Source organism: Tenrec ecaudatus, chromosome 10 (assembly GCF_050624435.1).
Source record: "Tenrec ecaudatus isolate mTenEca1 chromosome 10, mTenEca1.hap1, whole genome shotgun sequence".
NCBI classification, from domain to species: domain Eukaryota; kingdom Metazoa; phylum Chordata; class Mammalia; order Afrosoricida; family Tenrecidae; genus Tenrec; species Tenrec ecaudatus.
In genome coordinates this window covers 98035149-98053883 of record NC_134539.1, presented here as the reverse complement: position 1 = coordinate 98053883, position 18735 = coordinate 98035149, and the positions used below count along the sequence as shown (strand labels likewise).

The 18735-nt window shown below is 42.2% G+C and overlaps 1 protein-coding gene across 1 annotated transcript in view; it reads right to left on the bottom strand.

Moving 5' to 3' along the window:
• Window positions 1-18735, bottom strand: part of LOC142459457 (F-box/WD repeat-containing protein 10-like) — a 52181-nt gene continuing 33446 nt past the window's right edge. The window contains exons 11-14 of the mRNA XM_075561048.1: window positions 12810-12968; window positions 6375-6643; window positions 4062-4199; window positions 1-875 (exon numbers count right to left, since the gene is read on the bottom strand). Of these exons, the coding sequence (XP_075417163.1) occupies window positions 37-875; window positions 4062-4199; window positions 6375-6643; window positions 12810-12968 (1405 nt within the window). The 3' untranslated portion in view covers window positions 1-36. The remainder of the gene's footprint in view (window positions 876-4061; window positions 4200-6374; window positions 6644-12809; window positions 12969-18735) is intronic.

The following is an 18735-nucleotide window of genomic DNA, read 5'->3' as shown; positions in this document are numbered from 1 at the left end:
GTTTATTGTAACACAGTGTAATTTTCCGCGTCTGGTTCAGATAAATGTGTTTTGTCCAAATTCAGGGGCTGCTATTTTCCCGTGCTTCATGAAATCATCTACAGGGAGGCCTTTGAGCTTCCTAAGCCAGGCGGTTTTGCAGGCTTTGTCTGGATCAACTGCTGGGGTGGGCTCACTCGCCTGATATTCCTTCATCTTGGCTTCCCCATACAATTTCTCCTCCTTCACAGTCAACAGCATGAACCCCGTGTTCATTCTAAAAGGATTAAGGGCTGTGTAAAAGCGAGGCCGGTCTTTCTTGAGATTCTGGGTCATCACTGTGTTCACTCTCGGAGAAACCATGCGGTTCGGCCTAATGAAGTGCATACTGGTCAGCGGGGTAGTGCTGCATACTGCCCCTTTAAGAGAGTGGGTCACTTTGTCTTCACCTTTGAGACTGCCAGACAGCCTGGAGCGAATAATCATGGGCTCAGGTATGGTGGAATGGATTCTGGGACTGTACAATGAATTCTTCAGGTTGGGCTGCAGTTTCTGGATCTCAAGAGGGGTAGTGGTTTGTTTCATTCCTGTGATGGGGCGTAGTCTCTCACTGTTAGACCTCAACTTGTCAACCTCATGCTGCATTGATTTTCCTTTGAAACTCAAGACCTTCCTTGGGTGGGAGATCAAAGGTCCCCATGCATCAATGACTTGGGCTTGGGGTCTCCCAGGATAGGCAAATGCCCCTGAGTTGTGGGCCTGCTGGAGAGCATTGATCGTCAGAAGGAACTGGTCAGGTGACATGGGGGTGTTCCAGCCTCTATTCTTTTGGCTAAGGGTCGATTCTACAGGAGTTTCCAGTTGCCCTGGTTGTTGTACTTTTCCCAGATGATCTGCTGTCGCAAAAGAAGAGAACAGCAAGTCAGCCTCTTGTGAAAAAGAGAAAGCACTTAGACGTGAGAGTAAGAACCATTCTAATGCTATGCAAACGGACGTCTTTGCTGCCCAGTAGACATGCTGTCTGTGGGCAAATGTCCCCTATGTCCAGACAGGATGACATTTAACAAAACAGGCTTAAAAAAATACCCTGGTTCTTTAATATGCACATGTGAATTAACCTCTAGATATGCATGTTTTGAGGGGAGCATTCGTTGTCTTGAAAGTACCAAACCAAAAAATAAATAAATAGAAAAAAAAAAAGTACCAAACCTACTTTTCTCTCCTTTGAGATTGTGATGTCAGTTAAAATCCTCTTTGCAAAAATAATTACTCCAGTGAAAATGAAAGAATCTTGATAGCCACCTGGTCAGGGAGAGTACTTTCCCTGGTGCCTGTGTTATTGCAGTGGTCTGGACCAGGAGGGAAGAAGGCCCAACAGAAGCGTAATGATAAACCTGTTGCCAACCTCGCCAGTTTCTTAGTGGACTGCACTCTGCAAATGGGTCCGTGAATGAGGTGAAATCTGTTAACATTCAGCTTCAGTCGTCTCTCACTGCCACGAAGTCTATGTGGATTCGTAGCAACCCTCAATAACTTTACAGGAGTAGAAAGCTGACTAGCAGCAACCCACTGTAACTGCTTACAGAAGTAGAAAGCTCAGCCTTTCTCCCACAGAGGTGCTGGTTTTGAACTGCTGACCATGTCCATCGCAGCCAAACACATAACCACTACGCTACCAGGGCTCCTTAGTTCCAATAGTGGATACGAGCTATTTAGGACGTAGGCTTTTGATTTCTAAATTTTTATGTGAAGTGTCATAGAAAAGTATGCCTTGTGATATTTTTCCCTTGTTCATGTTTCTCTTTAAAATGCCTTCTGGTAAACTAACACAGAAGTTCTCTTTCATATTCCCAATATCATTGCACTATAACTACATTTACTTTTCTGTCCCTGACACCAAGCAAATTATAAGCCCCAGGGGCAGGTCTCCTTTGCCTCCTGTAGGAATAAATTTATATATACTTCAGAGCACAGCTCTAACTTAATCTTTTTAATCAAAAATTGTATTGCGGAATTTGGCCTCCACCTTATTAATCAAATTTGACTTCAAATGATCTTTGGATGTCTCCCAAATCCAAGCCTTCTTTGAAAACTAAAGTAATGCAAAAGGAGTTCCCAAAATATGGTGAACAGTCACATTGGGCCCAACTTCCATGGATGAGGGCAAGATGCCCCCTGGCATGTAGAAGCTCTCTCCTATTTCTTGAGAAAACAGCTTATTACATTATGTGCAAGGCTTTCAAAGTGTCTCAGGCCCTCAAGTTAACAAAATGTCTTTATAGGTGAACAAACCTAATACCTCACAAGTACATTATCCCCATTTTACAAAAGAAAGTAGTTTGCTTCATCTGATCTAGCAATCAAAAGTCTATTTACCAAACTACAGCAATCTAACATATACCGAATATACTCGAGTATAAGCCAACCTGAATAGCAGCGGAGGCACCTAATTTTACCACAAAAACTGCATTAAAAATGTGCTTAAAAACTCAGCTTATACAAATCCTATAATCCTGGCAGGGGAGGTTGGAGGGAAATAAATGGGGAGCTAACAACAAAGAGTACAGTAAGAAAATTGTTCTGAAATTGATTGTGTTGATCAATGTACAACACTTCCTAATATGAGTGAATAATTAAATTGTATGATGTATGAATTATGTGCCAATAAAACTGTTAAAAATGATACTGATGATCTGCTCTGTAAACCTTCACCAACTCACAATAAAATATAAAAAACAACATATAAACATAAACCATAATGAATTTAAGATGTTTCAAACTTCCCCAGTTGTCTAACCTCAGAAAAAAATTGCTATTATATATATATATGTTTGACATACATAAAACACAGCTTTTGTTGTGTTATTAGAAAGGAGTTATGGTGAGCACATTGTTCATTAAATTGCTGTTTTTAATTCACAATATATTGTATATTTTTTCAAGTCATCTTATGTCCTCATCATACAAATTTTAGTTATCTTATAATATTCCATAGTACAGGGTTATCTGCCTATTATCTTAGGCATTTGCAAATATAAATGATGGATAATACCCAGTGTGGAATTGGCTTATACTCCTCAAATTAGGAGTATAAACTGACACCATACTATAAAAAATCATGGCAACATCTTTTTAACTTTTAAGTGTATCTATCCTTTGGATTAGCTATTCCATTCCTAGAACTTTACCATACAGATCTACCAGAACAAATACACAGATATAGTTATACACAAAGATACCCATTGCTAATACTGTTCTCACAGAGCATAACTAGTCTGGCTTCACCTTCAAGCCAGACTTTGCAGGAAATCTAATTCAAAAAAGTACTGTTATATTCATCAAAAATATTTGAAAGACAGTTACAATCTTTACTCACATATTTCAAAAGCTACAAAAGGAACAGCCCATTCATGATGTCCAGCATCTCCTAAGACCTCCTTTATCTCCTTGTCTCACATAGATAACAATTGGCCCTAAATCTCTGTCCTGCCTCAGCCACGTGAGTTGCCATCATGCCGATTCTGACTCACGATGACCTCATGTGTGTCAGAATAAAACTGGCATCCACCGGGTTTTCAATGGCCTACTTTTTCCAAGTAGATCACTAAGCCTTTTTTGCCAAGGTTCCTTTGGGTGGACCTTCAACCTTTCAGTTTATGGTCAGGTTCATTAACCCTTCCACCACCCAGGGATTCCTCTCATCACATCTCTGACTGCCACTTATCTTTCCAGTTGTGCTCATTGTGCAGACCGATTACTCAACGGTCCAAGAAGTTGGGACACTGAATAGCAGAGCAGAAAGGCTGTCCATGAGCCCAACACTAGAAACTCAAACCTTAAAAAAGGATCCTGTTTTGTGGTCTCCAGTTAATAAGGACACAATTATTAATTGTACATATAATCCAACATTGTATCCGTTCTGAGTTCTCAAAGATCAGCAGTTACTGCCTTGACGACAAAACTAAAACGGAGAGACAGAGAGAGGGAGGGAGGCAGGGAATGAAGCAGGGAAGGGGCGGGAGAAAGCAAGAGAGATGAATTCTCGACACTAATTCAGAATAAAGTTATCATCATTTTATCACCTGCCATGGATTTTGCTTCCAATTTCTCTTGCCCGGCAGCTACATCACGATGCTCCTCAACAACAGAAGGAATTCTCTTCCTGCCAACTTTCCTGTGTGATTTTGATTTTTCATGATATGAAGTATGCAATATGAATGCTGATAAATAAGGATTGAGATACTGTAGTAATTATTTAGCTCCTGAAGTAATTACATAATTCAGTTAAGTCTGGATAATTGACAAGTAGACAACAATGAAATAAACCATCACGCACAGCATCACGTTTAGAGTTCATTGTTGCTTAAAACTAAGTAGGCAACTGGAATCTAAGTTCTAGAACACTTCCCGACTCCACCCCACCCACATTTCCTACTGATTATCAAGCGCTAAGCTTTATTTATTTGTTTTTTAAGCGCTAAGCTTTATGTAACATTCTTGGTTCTCTTCTCATAAGGAGATAGCTTAATATTCTTAGTATAATATTCTTGGGAATATTGGTCTTTATAGAGCAATCGACGGAAGTTCATATGCCAAATATAGGACAAGTTAAAGGAGGGAATCTGGTAACTGTAACTGACAAATAATTTATCCTACAGATGTCTTATGAATGACATGGACACACTCCCTGCACACACACACACACACACACACACACACACTATTTTCCAGGTATACCTACTATCTTCCAGAAATCTAAAGTATGTATTTCACATCTTGCACAGAAGGTTTTTCTGCTTATAGTAACTTCCTACCTTTGTCCTAAGGAAACAGGTATGTACTATGTATTTGGGATTTCTGCTCATTTTTGTTTTTCTTGTTACTTTTTTGTTTCATGGCAAGTGTTGTGGACTAATCTTTTCTAAAAAAAATCATTTTATTAGAGGCTCATACAACTCTTATCACAATCCATACATACATCAATATGTAAAGCACATTTGTACATTCATTGCCCTCATCATTCTCAAAATATTTGCTCTCCACCTAAGCCCCTGGCATCAGCTCTTCATTTCCCCTCCCTCCCCACTCCCCACTCCCTCATGAACCCTTGATACTTTATAAATTATTATTTTGTCATATCTTACACTGTCCGACATCTCCCTTCACCCACTTTTCTGTTGTCCAATTGTAGACTAATCTTATTGACTACAAAGATTCTACTAAATTCAAAATCCTAGGCCTTGGAAAAATCTGGCCTCTTGCTTTACCCCTCTAACAAATTGTTTGGTGGATCAAAGAAAATGGTCTCCGAATAGAGGCTCTGCTCAAGCCCTGCCTCAACCCAAGAACACGTTGTTTAACAATCTGGCATTCTGTGATGCTCACCCTCCCAGTACAATCACTGAAGACAAAATGAGTACATAAGCAAATGTGATGAGGAAAGCGATGGTGCCGGCTATCAAAAGATAAAGGTTTGACCTTAAACAAGTGGCTATCTAGCAGAGAAGGAACAAGCTACATGGTAGAAGCACACCAGCCTGTGCAATCATGCGGTATCTACAGGATCGGGTAACAGACATCAGAAGACACAAACAAACAAAACAAACAAAAACCATGTTGTTGAGGATGAGGAGGGTTGGAGCAGAGACCCCAAACCCATCTGTAGACAATGGGACATCCCCTCACCGAAGGGTCAGGGCACAGTATAGCGCCAATGAAACACACAATATTCCTCTGGTTCCTTGGGCTTCCTCACCCCCCCCAACCCCCTACCATGACCCCAGTCCTGCCTTTCACTGTAGGCTAGTCCAGAGCATGTGCACAGGTACAGATAAGAGAGAAGCGCCAACGCACACAGAATCCAGGAACAGGAATAGGAGTAGTGATACCAGGTGGGTAGGGGGAAGGTGGGGAGAGGAGGGAGGAAGGGGGAATGCATCACAATAATGGACTCATAACCACCGCCCACCACCACTCCTTGGGAGCGAACAGAAACCGTGGGGGAAGGGAGACAGCAGCGGTCAGTATAAGATATGAGAGCAATAACAATTTATAATTTATCAAGGGGTTACGAAGGTGGAAGGGGGGAAGGAGGGGGAAAAAAGAGCTGATACCAAGGGCTCAAATAGAGAGTAAATGTTTAGAAAAGAATGGTGGCAACATATTTACAAATATGCTTGGTACAATTGATGTATGGATTGTTATAAGAGCTGTAAGAGCCCCCAGTAAAATGATCTTTTAATTAAAAGAAAAGAAAATGATCCCCACCTTCCTGAAAGACTAGGACTTCATGAAATCAAGCCTTAGTCCAGAACTCCCACAGAGACGCACCTCCTGACAACCTTCATCTACTCCGCTGGTTACGACTGAAGTTGCCTGAGATTGTACTATCTTACCTGTGGATATCATGGCTGCCTTCAGGAGAAAATGAGACTTCGGTCTGTGGGCTACCGCCTGATGGACCACAACGTGCTTGCTGGGGGTAGAGTCCTTTAGGCCGACAACCTGAGTGCTAGACTTGGAGTTGACTTCAGCAAGACTACTGTCCTCTCTTTCCTCTTCTTTATCCCTGTTCTTCTTCAGTTTCCCTCGATCCTGAGCGTATTGCCACTTGATATTCTCAAACTGGAACATGATAATATTGTTCTCTGTGTTGATCACCATCCTGCAACCAAAAGGACCAAACTGCTCACAAAAGGACGCCACTGCTGCCCAGCCTCCGAAATCTGCATGTCAATCCCACCCTTACATAAGGGTAGAGGATCCCCTTGGTGATTACACAAACAGGATCATTGGGTAGGGTGTTGAAGGCTCTGAACTGGTAAAAGATGGCAGCCTCACAGCAGGGGTGGTTAGCTTGGTAGCTATTATCTCAAGTTAAAATATATTTTTTTAAACATCTTTTTAGGGGCTCATACAACTCTTATCACAATCCATACATATACATACATCAATTGTATAAAGCACATCCGCGCATTCCCTGCCCCAATCACTCTCAAAGCATTTGCTCTCCACTTAAGCCCTTTGCATCAGGTCCTCTTTTTTTTCCCCTCCCTCCGCGCTCTCCCCTCCCTCATGCGCCCTTGGTAATTTATACATCGTTATTTTGTCATATCTTGCTCTACCCGGAGTCTCCCTTTCCACCCTTCTCTGCCGTCCATCTCCCAGGGAGGAGGTCACATGTGGATCCTTGTAATCAGTTCCCCATTTCCAACCCACTCACCCTCCACTCTCCCAGCATCGCCCCTCGCACCCTTGGTCCTGAAGGTATCATCCACCCTGGATTCCCTGTGCCTCCAGCCCCCATATGCACCAGTGTACAACCTCTGCCCTATCCAGTCCTGCAAGGTAGAATTCGGATCATGGTAGTTGGGGAGAGGAAGTTAAAATATTTTTAGATACATATTAGTTCCTGAAAAGAGTGGCAAACCCCCTTTGGTGGCTTGATCAGAAGGCTTTGGCACTGGACCATAATAATCAGTGGTCATAGGGAGAAATAAGGGGAACAGAAACTCAGATTTGTAAAATTCCAAAGTTACTTGACAAGCAGATACTGGAAGGTTTCTCAAGCCTGAGATCACCTTTAAGCTAAGCAACCGACTCATTCACCCAAAAAGTATCACCTGTCAGTACTGATCTCTTTTTAAAAATCAATCTTTATGAGACCAAACTGTCAATAATTACTTTAAGACAAAGATATGAAGGTAAAGGGGCTGGGAAACTAGATGAACAGAAACGAAACAAGCAGAATGGAAGCAGAGGGAATGTCATGCACTATGAAGAATGTAACCAATGTCACTGTACAATTTACGTTGAAAATATTGAATGAGAACCTAAACTGATATGTAAATCTTCACTGAAAATGGAATACAAGGCTATTTCTAAAACGTATTTTACAAACAAAAACATGAAAGATCAACTGCCCTTGAGTTGATTGTGACTTATGACGATCCCAGGTGTGCTAGACTCGAGCTTCGTATCTATCACAGGATTTTCAATGGCTGATTTCTCAGAAGTAGACCATGAAGCTGTTTTTCTAAGGTGCCTCCATGTCAATTTTCACCTCCAAACTGTCATTTTCAACACCTAGGGACTCCACCTGGCACGTGGACATCTTGAAATGTACGGTGTTAAACACAGCACCCAATTCCAATGTTTCCAAGGCTGTAATAGGAACAATGTGGAGGTCTTACCTGACCCGCCAGCCCATCATCCTCTCCAGTGTCTGCGTCAATACTGTCAGAACATGTGTACATTACATGCTGTTGTTGGTAGGTGCCATCAAGCCAGTGCTGACCTTATGCACAAAAAACAGAACATTGTCCAGGCCTGCACCATTCTCATCACTGTTCCTATGCCTGAGCCCATTGTTACCGCCACTGGGTCGGTCCATTCAGTTGAGAGCTTTCCTCCTTTTTTGCTGCTTCCCCTGCCCTGCTTCACCAAGCATGATGTCCTTCTCTTGGACTGGTCTCTCCTGACAACATGTCCCAAGTACATGAGATAAAGTCTTGGCATCCTTGCCTCTCAAGAGCACTCTGGTCACTTCTTCCAAGTTCGAGCTGTTTGTTATTCTCTAGCAACATAATTCAATAATAGATTCTTCTTCAGTTTTCCTTCTTCAATGTCCAACTCCCACATATATATAAGGTCACTGAAAATACCACAGCTTGGGTCAAGGCCACTTTAGCCCCCAAAGCAACATCCTTGCTTTTCACTCCTCAAAATAGGCCTTGTGCAGCAGATTTATCCAAAGGCATCTTTTGTTCTCTTGACCGCTGTTTCCATGAGAAGTAATTGTGGATCCAAGCAAGACAAATTCCTTGACAACTTTTATCGTTTCCCCATTTATCGTGATGCTACCTATCCACCAGTTGTAGGGATTTTGGTCTTCTTGACACAGTTGTAATCTACTCTGAAGTTTGCAATCCTTGATGGTCATCAGCCACTGTTTCAAGTCCTTCTCAGCTTTAACAAGCAAGGTTGTGTCATCTGCATATTGCAGGTTATTGATAAACCTTCCTCCAAATGCAATCCACACTCTTCTTCATACAAAGCGCCTCTCATGATCTTAGCACACAGATTGAATAAGTATGGATACACAGGATGCAGCTCTGGCATGCATCTTTCCTGGCTTTAAACCATGCCCTTTTCCCTTATTCTCTTCCCTTTGTTCCACATACAAGTTCTTCATAAGCACAATGAGGTGGTCTGAGATTCCATTTCTTCTCAAGATTACACATAGTTCGTTATGATCCACACATTCCAATCCTTGGCATAGTAAATAAAACACAAGTAAACATCATTCTGGTATGCTCTGCTTTCAGCCAAGACCCATCTAACATCAACAATATCCGTTATTCCATATCCTCTTTGAATCCTGCCTGAACGGCCGGCAGCTTCCTGTCAATGTACTACTGTAACTGCTGTTGGAAGAGCTTCAGAAAAATTTTACTTGCATGTGATATCAGTGATATTGTTCAATAATTTGAGCATTCACTTGGGCCAGCTTTCTTTGAAATGGGTATACATATGGATCTCTTCCGGCAGTTGGCCAAGTCTTCCAAATTTCCCAGCATGGATGAGTAAGTGTTTCCAGTGCTTCATCAACTTGTTGAATCATTTTAATTGATGGTCATTCAAGTCCTTGAGCCTTGTTTTTTGGCTAATATTTTCAGTGCTCCTTGAACTTCTTCCTTCAGTACCTTTGGTTCATATGCTACCTCCTGAGATGATGCAATGTTGGCGAGCTCTTTTTGGTACTATGATTCTTTCCATCTTCTTAGGACGCTTCCTGCATCATTCAATATTTTGCACAAATTTTTTTTCAATATTGCAACTTGAGGCTTGAATTTCTTTCTTGAGTTCTTTCAGCTTGAGATATGCTGAGCATGTCCTTCCTTTTTGGATTTCTAATTCTAGGTCTTTGCACATTGCATCATGATAGTTGACTTTGTTTTCTCAAGCTGCCCTTTGAAATGTTCTATTCAGCAATTTGACTTTCTCATTTCTTCTATTTGCTTTAGCTTCCCTGTGATTAAAAGCACATTTCAGAGTCTCTTCTGACATCCTATGGATCCTTTCTTTCATTCTTGTCTTTTTCACGACCTTTTGCTTTCTTTGTGAATGACGGTGTTGATGTGCTCCGATAGCTGATCAGGTCTCCGGTCATTAGCGTTCAATGCATCAAATCTCTTCTTGAGATGTTCTCCATATTCAGCAAGGGTAGACTTAAGGTCATATTTTGGCTCTCATGGACTTGGTTTGATTTTCTTCAGTTTTAACTTGAACTTACATATGAGCAAATGAGAGTTTGTTCTACAGTCAACCCCTGGTCTGGTTTTTAGCTGGTGATAATGGGTTTTTCTGTCATCTCTTACCACATATGTAATCTACTTGATTTCGGTAGTCCATCTGGAAAAGTCAATGGGTTATTGTGTGATTGAAAAAAAGGTATTTGCTGTGAAGACATAATCGATTTTGCAAAATTCTTTAATTTTTTAAATACATTTTATTAGGGGCTCATACAACTCTTATCACAGTCCATGCAAAATTCTTTCATGCAATCCTCAGCCTCGTTTCTATTATCATGTCCATACGTTTTAACTATTATTCTTTACTATACCTTCCTCTTTGTTTCTAACTTTTGAATTCCAATGGCCAATGATTATTAATGAACTTTGATTGCAGGTTTGACCAATTTTAGACTGAAAACATTGGTAGAATTCTTCAATTTCTTCATCACTAGCTTTAGTGTTTGGTGCATAAATTGGAATAATAGCTGTATTGATTGAATTTCCTTGAAGGCAAATAGATATAATCCTATCACAGACAGCATTGTACTTCAAGATTGATTTTTAAATATCCCTTTTGACAAGCAATATCACACCATTCCATTTGATTATGTCATTCCCACCATAGTAAATAATATAATTTTCTGATTAAAAATGGTTACTACCAGTCCATCTCAACTAACGAATGCCTAGGATATCAATCTTTAGGCATTCCATTTCACTTTGGTTGAATTCCCATTTTGTGAGATTCATCCTTCACACATTCCAAGATCTGATCGTTGGCAGTTTGTTTTTTAATTTGGGGGGGCAGGTTTTTGTACAGCTTTTTCTTCTTACCTTGAGTCATTCCCTATCAACACAGGAAGACTGTGAAGGTTTTACTCCCGTGGGCTTTCCTCTAGTCAGGTCACCAGGGGAGAACAGCTCCTCCTCAGTCACATGTGGAGTGTCCTCTGACCTGAGGGGCCCATCACCCAGCACTCTCGCTGACAATATCCCGATTCCATTCATTAGGCCTTCAGTGTCTGATAAGGTTGCAAAGCGATGCAGAGGTTTCTAGTTGCTCCTCTAGTTGCTCCTTCCTCCAAAATGGGCAACCAGCTCTTCCTTCACTGTCTATTCTTAGTCAGGAAGCGCCACTGAAACCTGTTCGCTGTGGGTTCCCCTGACGGCACTTGAAATACCAGCGACACAGCTTCCAGCATCACAGCCGCACACAAGCCACCTCAGTACAGCAAGCTGACAGGCAAGTGGTGGGTACTTTACATAAAACAGGATTATGTCTATCTTCCCTCAAACCTGTTTTTATGTTCTGGTAGAAAACGGGCTCCAAATGTGGCTTCCCAGTGTTGCCTCCCGCCACCCACCAACAAGGCCAGTGGCATTCCCCTCTGTGCCCACGTCTACCACAGGCTGACTGCAGAGTTACTGTGGATCTGGTTCTAGGCCACCACAATCACATGAAGTATGCCTGGGAGCTATAAATAAGGACTAGGAATAATACATGGGTTGCTTTCTGCTACAAAACGTACAATTTTAAGACTTCAATCTTTGCATGGAAGCATTTGGGTTAGAAAAGTTAAGGGATCCTTCTAGTGAAAAATCTTCTTCAGACTTCATTTTCACCCATGGCAAAAGGAAATCATCCCTCCTTTGGGTGCTGTGGAGAATCAAAGGCCACAGTGAATTCGTTGATTCTTGGTACCTCCCCTTGTCCCCCTTAACATGGTAAATTGTTTTAATTTACAGAACAGCAAAATAGTTCTGGGACATGAATCAGTATTTCAAGGGAGTCTGCGGTGGAATTTTCAGGTGAAATTTTCAAGGTTATTTTCACATACATCACCCTGACACTAGCATACAGCCAGCACAGTGCAACATATCATGATTTCAGTCATCGTAGGCACTGGTTTCTGAACTCATTTGCCCAGTTCTCTCCCACCTTGTTACCACCAATCCCCCATCTTCTTGTAAGTCTCCGTCTCAGAAGTGGGACACAGACAAGAGCGGATGGTGGTCTCAGGCAAGTGAGTGCATGATCGGGAGTAAGCAAGGACCGTGCCTGGGCGGGACCATCAAAAATCATGTCATCAAATGGACTCTGATTCGTGGAAGCCCTTACATGTCCTGGAGGAACTGACCTTTACAAGAGTTTCAGTGGCCGGATCGTCAGAAGAAGACCACTGACCTTTCTGCCAAGGCGCCTCTGGGTGAGTTTCAACCTTTTGTTGAGCAGTTATGCTGTAATCCAGGGAGTCAGCAAACCACGTGGCTCATTTATGCCTTTCCCCTCCGCACTGCCCAAATCCAGGATTTGGCCAAACACCCAGGACAATTTAGGAGTCAAAATGCACCCATCCAATTAGTCGACCTTATCATTGTTCCTTCACCAAAACTATCAGCAGAGTGGAACTCTGCCCATTCTTTCCTACCCACTCTGGACAGATCATCAGCTGCTATTCCAGAAGAGGAAAACATGCACTAAAAATCAACCAGAACACAATTGCCCACGGTTCTGACCTCGGAACTGCCACCCACCTGTTTTCCTCAATAAAGAAGGATAACACAGGGTCACCTCTGCCGTTAGTCTTCATCACCTTCAGGCAGTTCCCATTTAAGAAATTGTAGATTCGGATCTTGCCATCCGCACAGGCACTGATGACCCGCAGGAAGAGAAGAGACACGTGCAGCACCTCCCTGGAAGGAAACGGAGCAACACGTTGTGGTAGGGTCTCCTGGGAAACGGCTCAGGCTTGTGTGATGTTGGGGGATTTGGCGTATGCCTGGGAAGCAATGGTGGCAACTGAAGTGATGCCTGCCTTGGTGTGAGAATTCTGGTGGTAAACCATCATCAGCTTTCGAGATGCCTGACTAGATTAGCTCTCCCAGCCCCACAGTTACTCTTCTTGATCATGGTGGTACAAGGTAGTAAAGCAAAAGGGTTTACGCCACTGTGTGCGTTTAGGATATATGTCATCATGCTTTTTCTGTTGTAATTTGACTCCTAGCTGTTTATTTCTATGATGAGAATTATTGAATTTTAAAAATTCCTTGTAAACACAGGAATACCAGGTAAAACAGAAATAAACCTGGTACCTGGTTTTGCCAAGCAAAAACCTGGCATTCACACATTTTCATTTTGATCTTCAATAAGTGGTTTTCGATTCTTTCAGTAGAAAAATTCTTAAGGAAAACTGAACATAGGAAAGTTGAAATATATGAGTGTTTGTTTGAGATGACCAGCAAATAAAAGAAGAGAATACAAGACCTGGATAGAAATCACGGTGTGTGTGTGTGTGTGTGTGTGTGTGTGTGTGTGTGTGTGTGTGATTTTGCTCCCCTAAAATCACTGGGTATAAATTTGACTCCAAATATGTGAAATAGTAAAATCTGAGAAACATAATTACCCATTACTGGTAATGATACTGAAAAAGTGAATCTGATGCTGCCAATGTATTAGATCCTGTGTACAAACAAGTCCATTGGTCTCTCCCCTTCTCTACCCACTCAAGTCATTCCATGGCCTGCCTTCCTCTCGGACATGCTATCCTCTCCACAAAACCATCTTCTCCAACCCGCCATCTCACACACATATATACCAACTTTCGGCATTCTATCATATGCTCTTGGGCACAACCCATGTCTTATTCATCATCGTGTACTCAGAATCTTGCCCGGTCCCCCTGTTGATACTGGTTGAAAATGAGATTATCTCGTGTTTTCAGAGCATGGTAACTACTATGATGTGTGAGACGAATGCCATCCATTCTAGACCATGTGGATGCAGCCTTGACCACACCCCAGGGCCCTGCAAAGAGCTTCTCCCCACATGATCCATAAATAAATCAATAACCAGTCTAGCCTAAAAATTAAGTCAGAGAGTGCCCAATGAAGTTCCAATGTTTTTTTTTCCAAGATGGAAATATAATCTTAGTCACATCAGGGAGTCCAGCACTGGGTCAGACGTCCTGTGGTAGAAGAGTTTGTCTCCATATGTACTTCTTTTGATGTGACTGAGTTGGGCTTATCATTCTCAAAGGTTTCTGAGGCATTTGGCAGTTCCATCTATGTGATTATACCCCAGACTTTGGGATCAGAACCTAGGATCAAAATCCTGAACCTACCAATGATTGGCCTTATAACCTTGACAGAGACATTTAACCTCTCCACCCTCAGTTTTCTACTTATAGAGAGTGAGGAGTGATGTCTTCCTCACAGGATTGCTATAAGGATTGACTTAAAGTACATTAAAAAAAAAGCAACCCAACATTAGCCCAGTCCCTTGCACCTTGGTGGTTATTATGATCTTGGTATAGCCCATTTTCCATTCCTTCCCTTTCCATATTCCTGCCCATCAAAAGACATGGCACAGAGTGACATCAGTGAAAATGGCAAAATAAGGAATTCCAAAACTACCTCCTTTGATCTTATTTTCTAAAAAACTGCTAGAATCAACTTTTGAGGGATTCTGGAAATTAACCAATCAAAACTTGCAGCAACCAAAGAGGCACATTTTCAATAAAAATTGCTGAATCTCACCCAGTGCCTCAAGGTGTGAATGCAACATTCCGGTGTGGAGTAGGGAACCAGTGGAGAGGTCTGGGAGGCTGGCCCCAGTACCAAATATTAAGTGGATGCCTGCCCCTCCCCCCAGAAGAATTTGTTTCAAAGGACGACATTGAATCTGCAGCTCCAGGAGAGGGACATATCTGATCAGAGCACACGGGAGCAGATGAAGGGGGAGGAGGAGCGATTAGAGCAGCCAGTCCACAGAGAGGACAACATGGCTGGCCCCACAATGAGACATGATGCCCCTCACTGACCCATGACGCTATAGGGGACAGCACCGGAGACACGAAGTGGGAATTGCGCCTGACCTGATCCCACCACACCGAGGCAAAGCACTGGGGGAGTGCAGCGGAACAGCAGGAGAATGGAGCAGTAGGGTCCCCAGGGAGTGCTGAAGGTGGACTTTGGGGCCAGGGCAGGGTGCCCCAACAGACTAGACTGGAAAACACTCCTAAAGGCCAAAAGACGATCCTTGAACTAACTACAAGCTTTTGTTTCTTGAGGTGTTGGTTTTGTTCTTTGTCAGTGGTTTGTTGTTGTCTTGTTGTATACTGTTGATTTGTTTTCCTCTGTCTTGTTTTTGTGCATGTTATTATCTCCACAGGTCTGTCTAAATAAGATAGGTTGGATGAACTATCTGGAGGAAAAACAATGGAACCGACAGTTCCAGAGGGACTTGGGATAGGGGGAGGTGGGAGTAAGGAAGTGGTGTTAACAAACATAGGGACAAGGGAACAACATGGGATCCAAATTGGTGGTGAGGTGGGAGTGGCAGGCCTGGTAGGGAATGATCAAGGGTAAGGTAGCAAAGAAGTATAGATGTAACCCAGGTGGGGATGGAGCATGATAGTGGGGCAGGAGGAAAGTCAAGGGAAATGGAGAAAAGAGATGGGAGGCAAAGGACATTTATAGAGGTCTAGACAAAGACATGTACATATGCAAAAATATATATGAGGATGGGAAGATAGATCTATGTGCCTATATTTGTAGGTTTAGTACTAAGGTGGTGGAAGGACCTTGGGCCTCTACTCAAGCACTCCCTCAATGCATGAATACTTTCTTCTATTAAATTGGCATTCTATGATGCTCACCCTCCCAACACAACCACTGAAGTCAAAGTGGGTGAACAAGCAAATGTGGTGAAGAAAGCTGATGGTGCCTGGCTGTCAAAAGAGATAACATCTGGGGTATTAAAGGCTTGAAGATAAATAAGCGGCCATCTAGCTCAGAAGCAACAAAGCCCACATGGAAGAACACACCAGCCTGTGTGATCACGTGGTTCTGAAGGGATCAGGCATCAAAGAACAAAAAATCATATCATTGGGTTCACATCTCCATGATATGATCGCCAAGGACAAACAGGTGCATAAGCAAATGTGGCGAAGAAAACTGATGGTGCCCGGCTATCAAAAGAGATAGTGTCTGCTGTCTTAAAGCCTTGAAGGTGAACAAGCGGCCATCTAGCTCAGAAGCAACAAAGCCCACATGGAAGAAGCACACCAGCTTGTGCAATCATGAGGTGTCAAAGGGATCAGGTATAAGGCATCATCAAAAAAAAATCTTACCATAGTGAATGAAGGGGGAAGCCCATTTGTCAGCCACTGGAGATCCTCTCACAGAGGGGTCTAGAGGAGTAGATGAGTCAGTCAGGGTGCGATGTAGCACCGATGAAAAATACTGCTTTCCACCAGTTCTTAAATGCTTCCTCCTTTCCCCCCTGCCCCCCACCCCACTACCATGATCCGAATTCTACCTTGCAAGTCTGGATAGAGCAGAGGTTATACACAGGTGCAGATAGGAGCTGGGGGCACAGAGAATCCAGGGTGGATGATACCTTCAGGACCAGGGGTGTAAGGGGTGATGCTGGGAGGGTAGAGGGTGAGTGGGTTGGAAAGAGGGAACCGATTACAAGGAACTGCATGTGACCTCCTCCCTGGGGGATGGATAACAGAAAGGGGGGTGAAGGGAGACTCCGGATAGGACAGGATATGACAAAATAATAATTTATAAATTATCAAGGGCTCATGAGGGAGGGGGGAGTGGGGAGGGAGGGGAAAAAAGAGGACTTGATGCAAAGGGCTTAAGTGGAGAGCAAATGCTTTGAAAATGATTAGGGCAAAGAATGTACAGATGTGCTTTTTACAATTGATGTATGTATATGTACGGATTGTGGTAAGAGTTGTATGAGTCCCTAATAAAATACTTTTTTAAATTGCTGAATCTCAATACCATAGCAGGGAACTTTGTGACATTTTAACGTATGCCCATTCTTGTACCCCAGCCCAGTGACAGCTATAAAAGTAACTGTCCATACCTATGGTACTAGAAAATACGGGCCAGACCTCATTCACAAAGATGCTCTATTTGATCTATTAGATTTCTGGTAGACTGGCTCAAATGACTTCTCTTTATTTCTTCATCTGAAAGATTGGGAGATCAAAGTTTTGAAACTGTTTTTGTTTTATTTTGTCTTAAAAAATTCTATTTGTTTTGCTCGCAGCTTATGGGGAAGAGGAGACTTAGACCAGTAGAATGCCATCTAAGCCCAACACATGTTTGTTTGTCTATTGATTTCTGCCTTCCAATCCGCCCAAGTTAATATGTGTCTACCTTGAGTCACAATCAACTCAATGGTGGCAAATTTGGATTGTGTTTTTTGTTCTGTTTTGCTTGGGCTACATAATTTTGAAAAGTTCAGACATACTCCTGGGAATATCAATAAGCATGTGCATGTGCAAAGCCGTGCACATAACTCAAGAGAAAACAGTAAAAAATCCTGAGCCTTGACTAGAAAGTGAAGGGCAAGGCTGAATTGTACCCTGACTGGCTGGGTACAGAAAGCTCACCTCAAAAGGCACACAGCTCCCCCATGCAAAGACCAGAGAGCTATTTTGGTTACAAGGGTTCAGGGAATCAACATCCAGTCTTTAAAAGTCACTAAAGAAACAAATATTCAAAACAATGACAAGCAGCAACAATACCAAACACTGGGAGAATATATGATTTTCAAAGTTATCAGGGTATAATATTCAAAATGCCCAGGGTTAAGCAAACAAGCATAATGAGGCATACAAAAAAAACCCAGAAAGCAGGGCCCATACACAGGAGGGAAAAGAATCAGTAGAAATTGTCACTGAGGATGACCAGTAGCTAGACAAAACTTTAAATCAGGCATTATAAATATATGTGAAGAGCTAATGGAAACCTTGTCCGCAAAACTAAAGTATAAAACACTATTTCAGAAAACAGATATCAATATAAATAATTAGAGACTATTAAAGGATCCAAATAGAAATTCTGAAGTTCAAAGTATTATAACTGAAATAAAATGTCACAATATTTCATTCAAGAAGATTCAAGTAGAAGAAAGATGTATTGAACTTGAAGAGAAGTCTACTAAGATTGGGAAACAGAAAGGGGAAAAATGAACACAATTGAGCAGAGCCTTTGGGAAACACCCTGACCTAAGTGCACCAGAGTCCTCATGAAATGAGTTCCAAAAGGAAAGGAGGAAGAGGAAACCCCCCTAAACAACATTTTTTGAAGAAACAATGGTGGAAAACTCCCCGAATTTGATGATGCCCACGCGCGCGCACACACACACACACACACACGCACGCACACAAAGTCCAAAGTGCTCCAAGTAGTATTTAAAAAATCAGGTAACTACACTTTATCCTGGATCATGGGCTACAGTACAAAGGTTTTTAATTTTCCAGAGGATGCTAAGTAATTTTTTTTTATTTCCAAAAAGGAGGAAATAAATTTGGGAACCTATGAAGTAGATGGTTCCAAGATACCATTAATCCCTCCACCATAGAAGGTCCTGAATAATATGAGAGAGAGAAAATGCAGAACAAAACTGTAAGTCATAAAGAAGACCAAGCTTCTCACT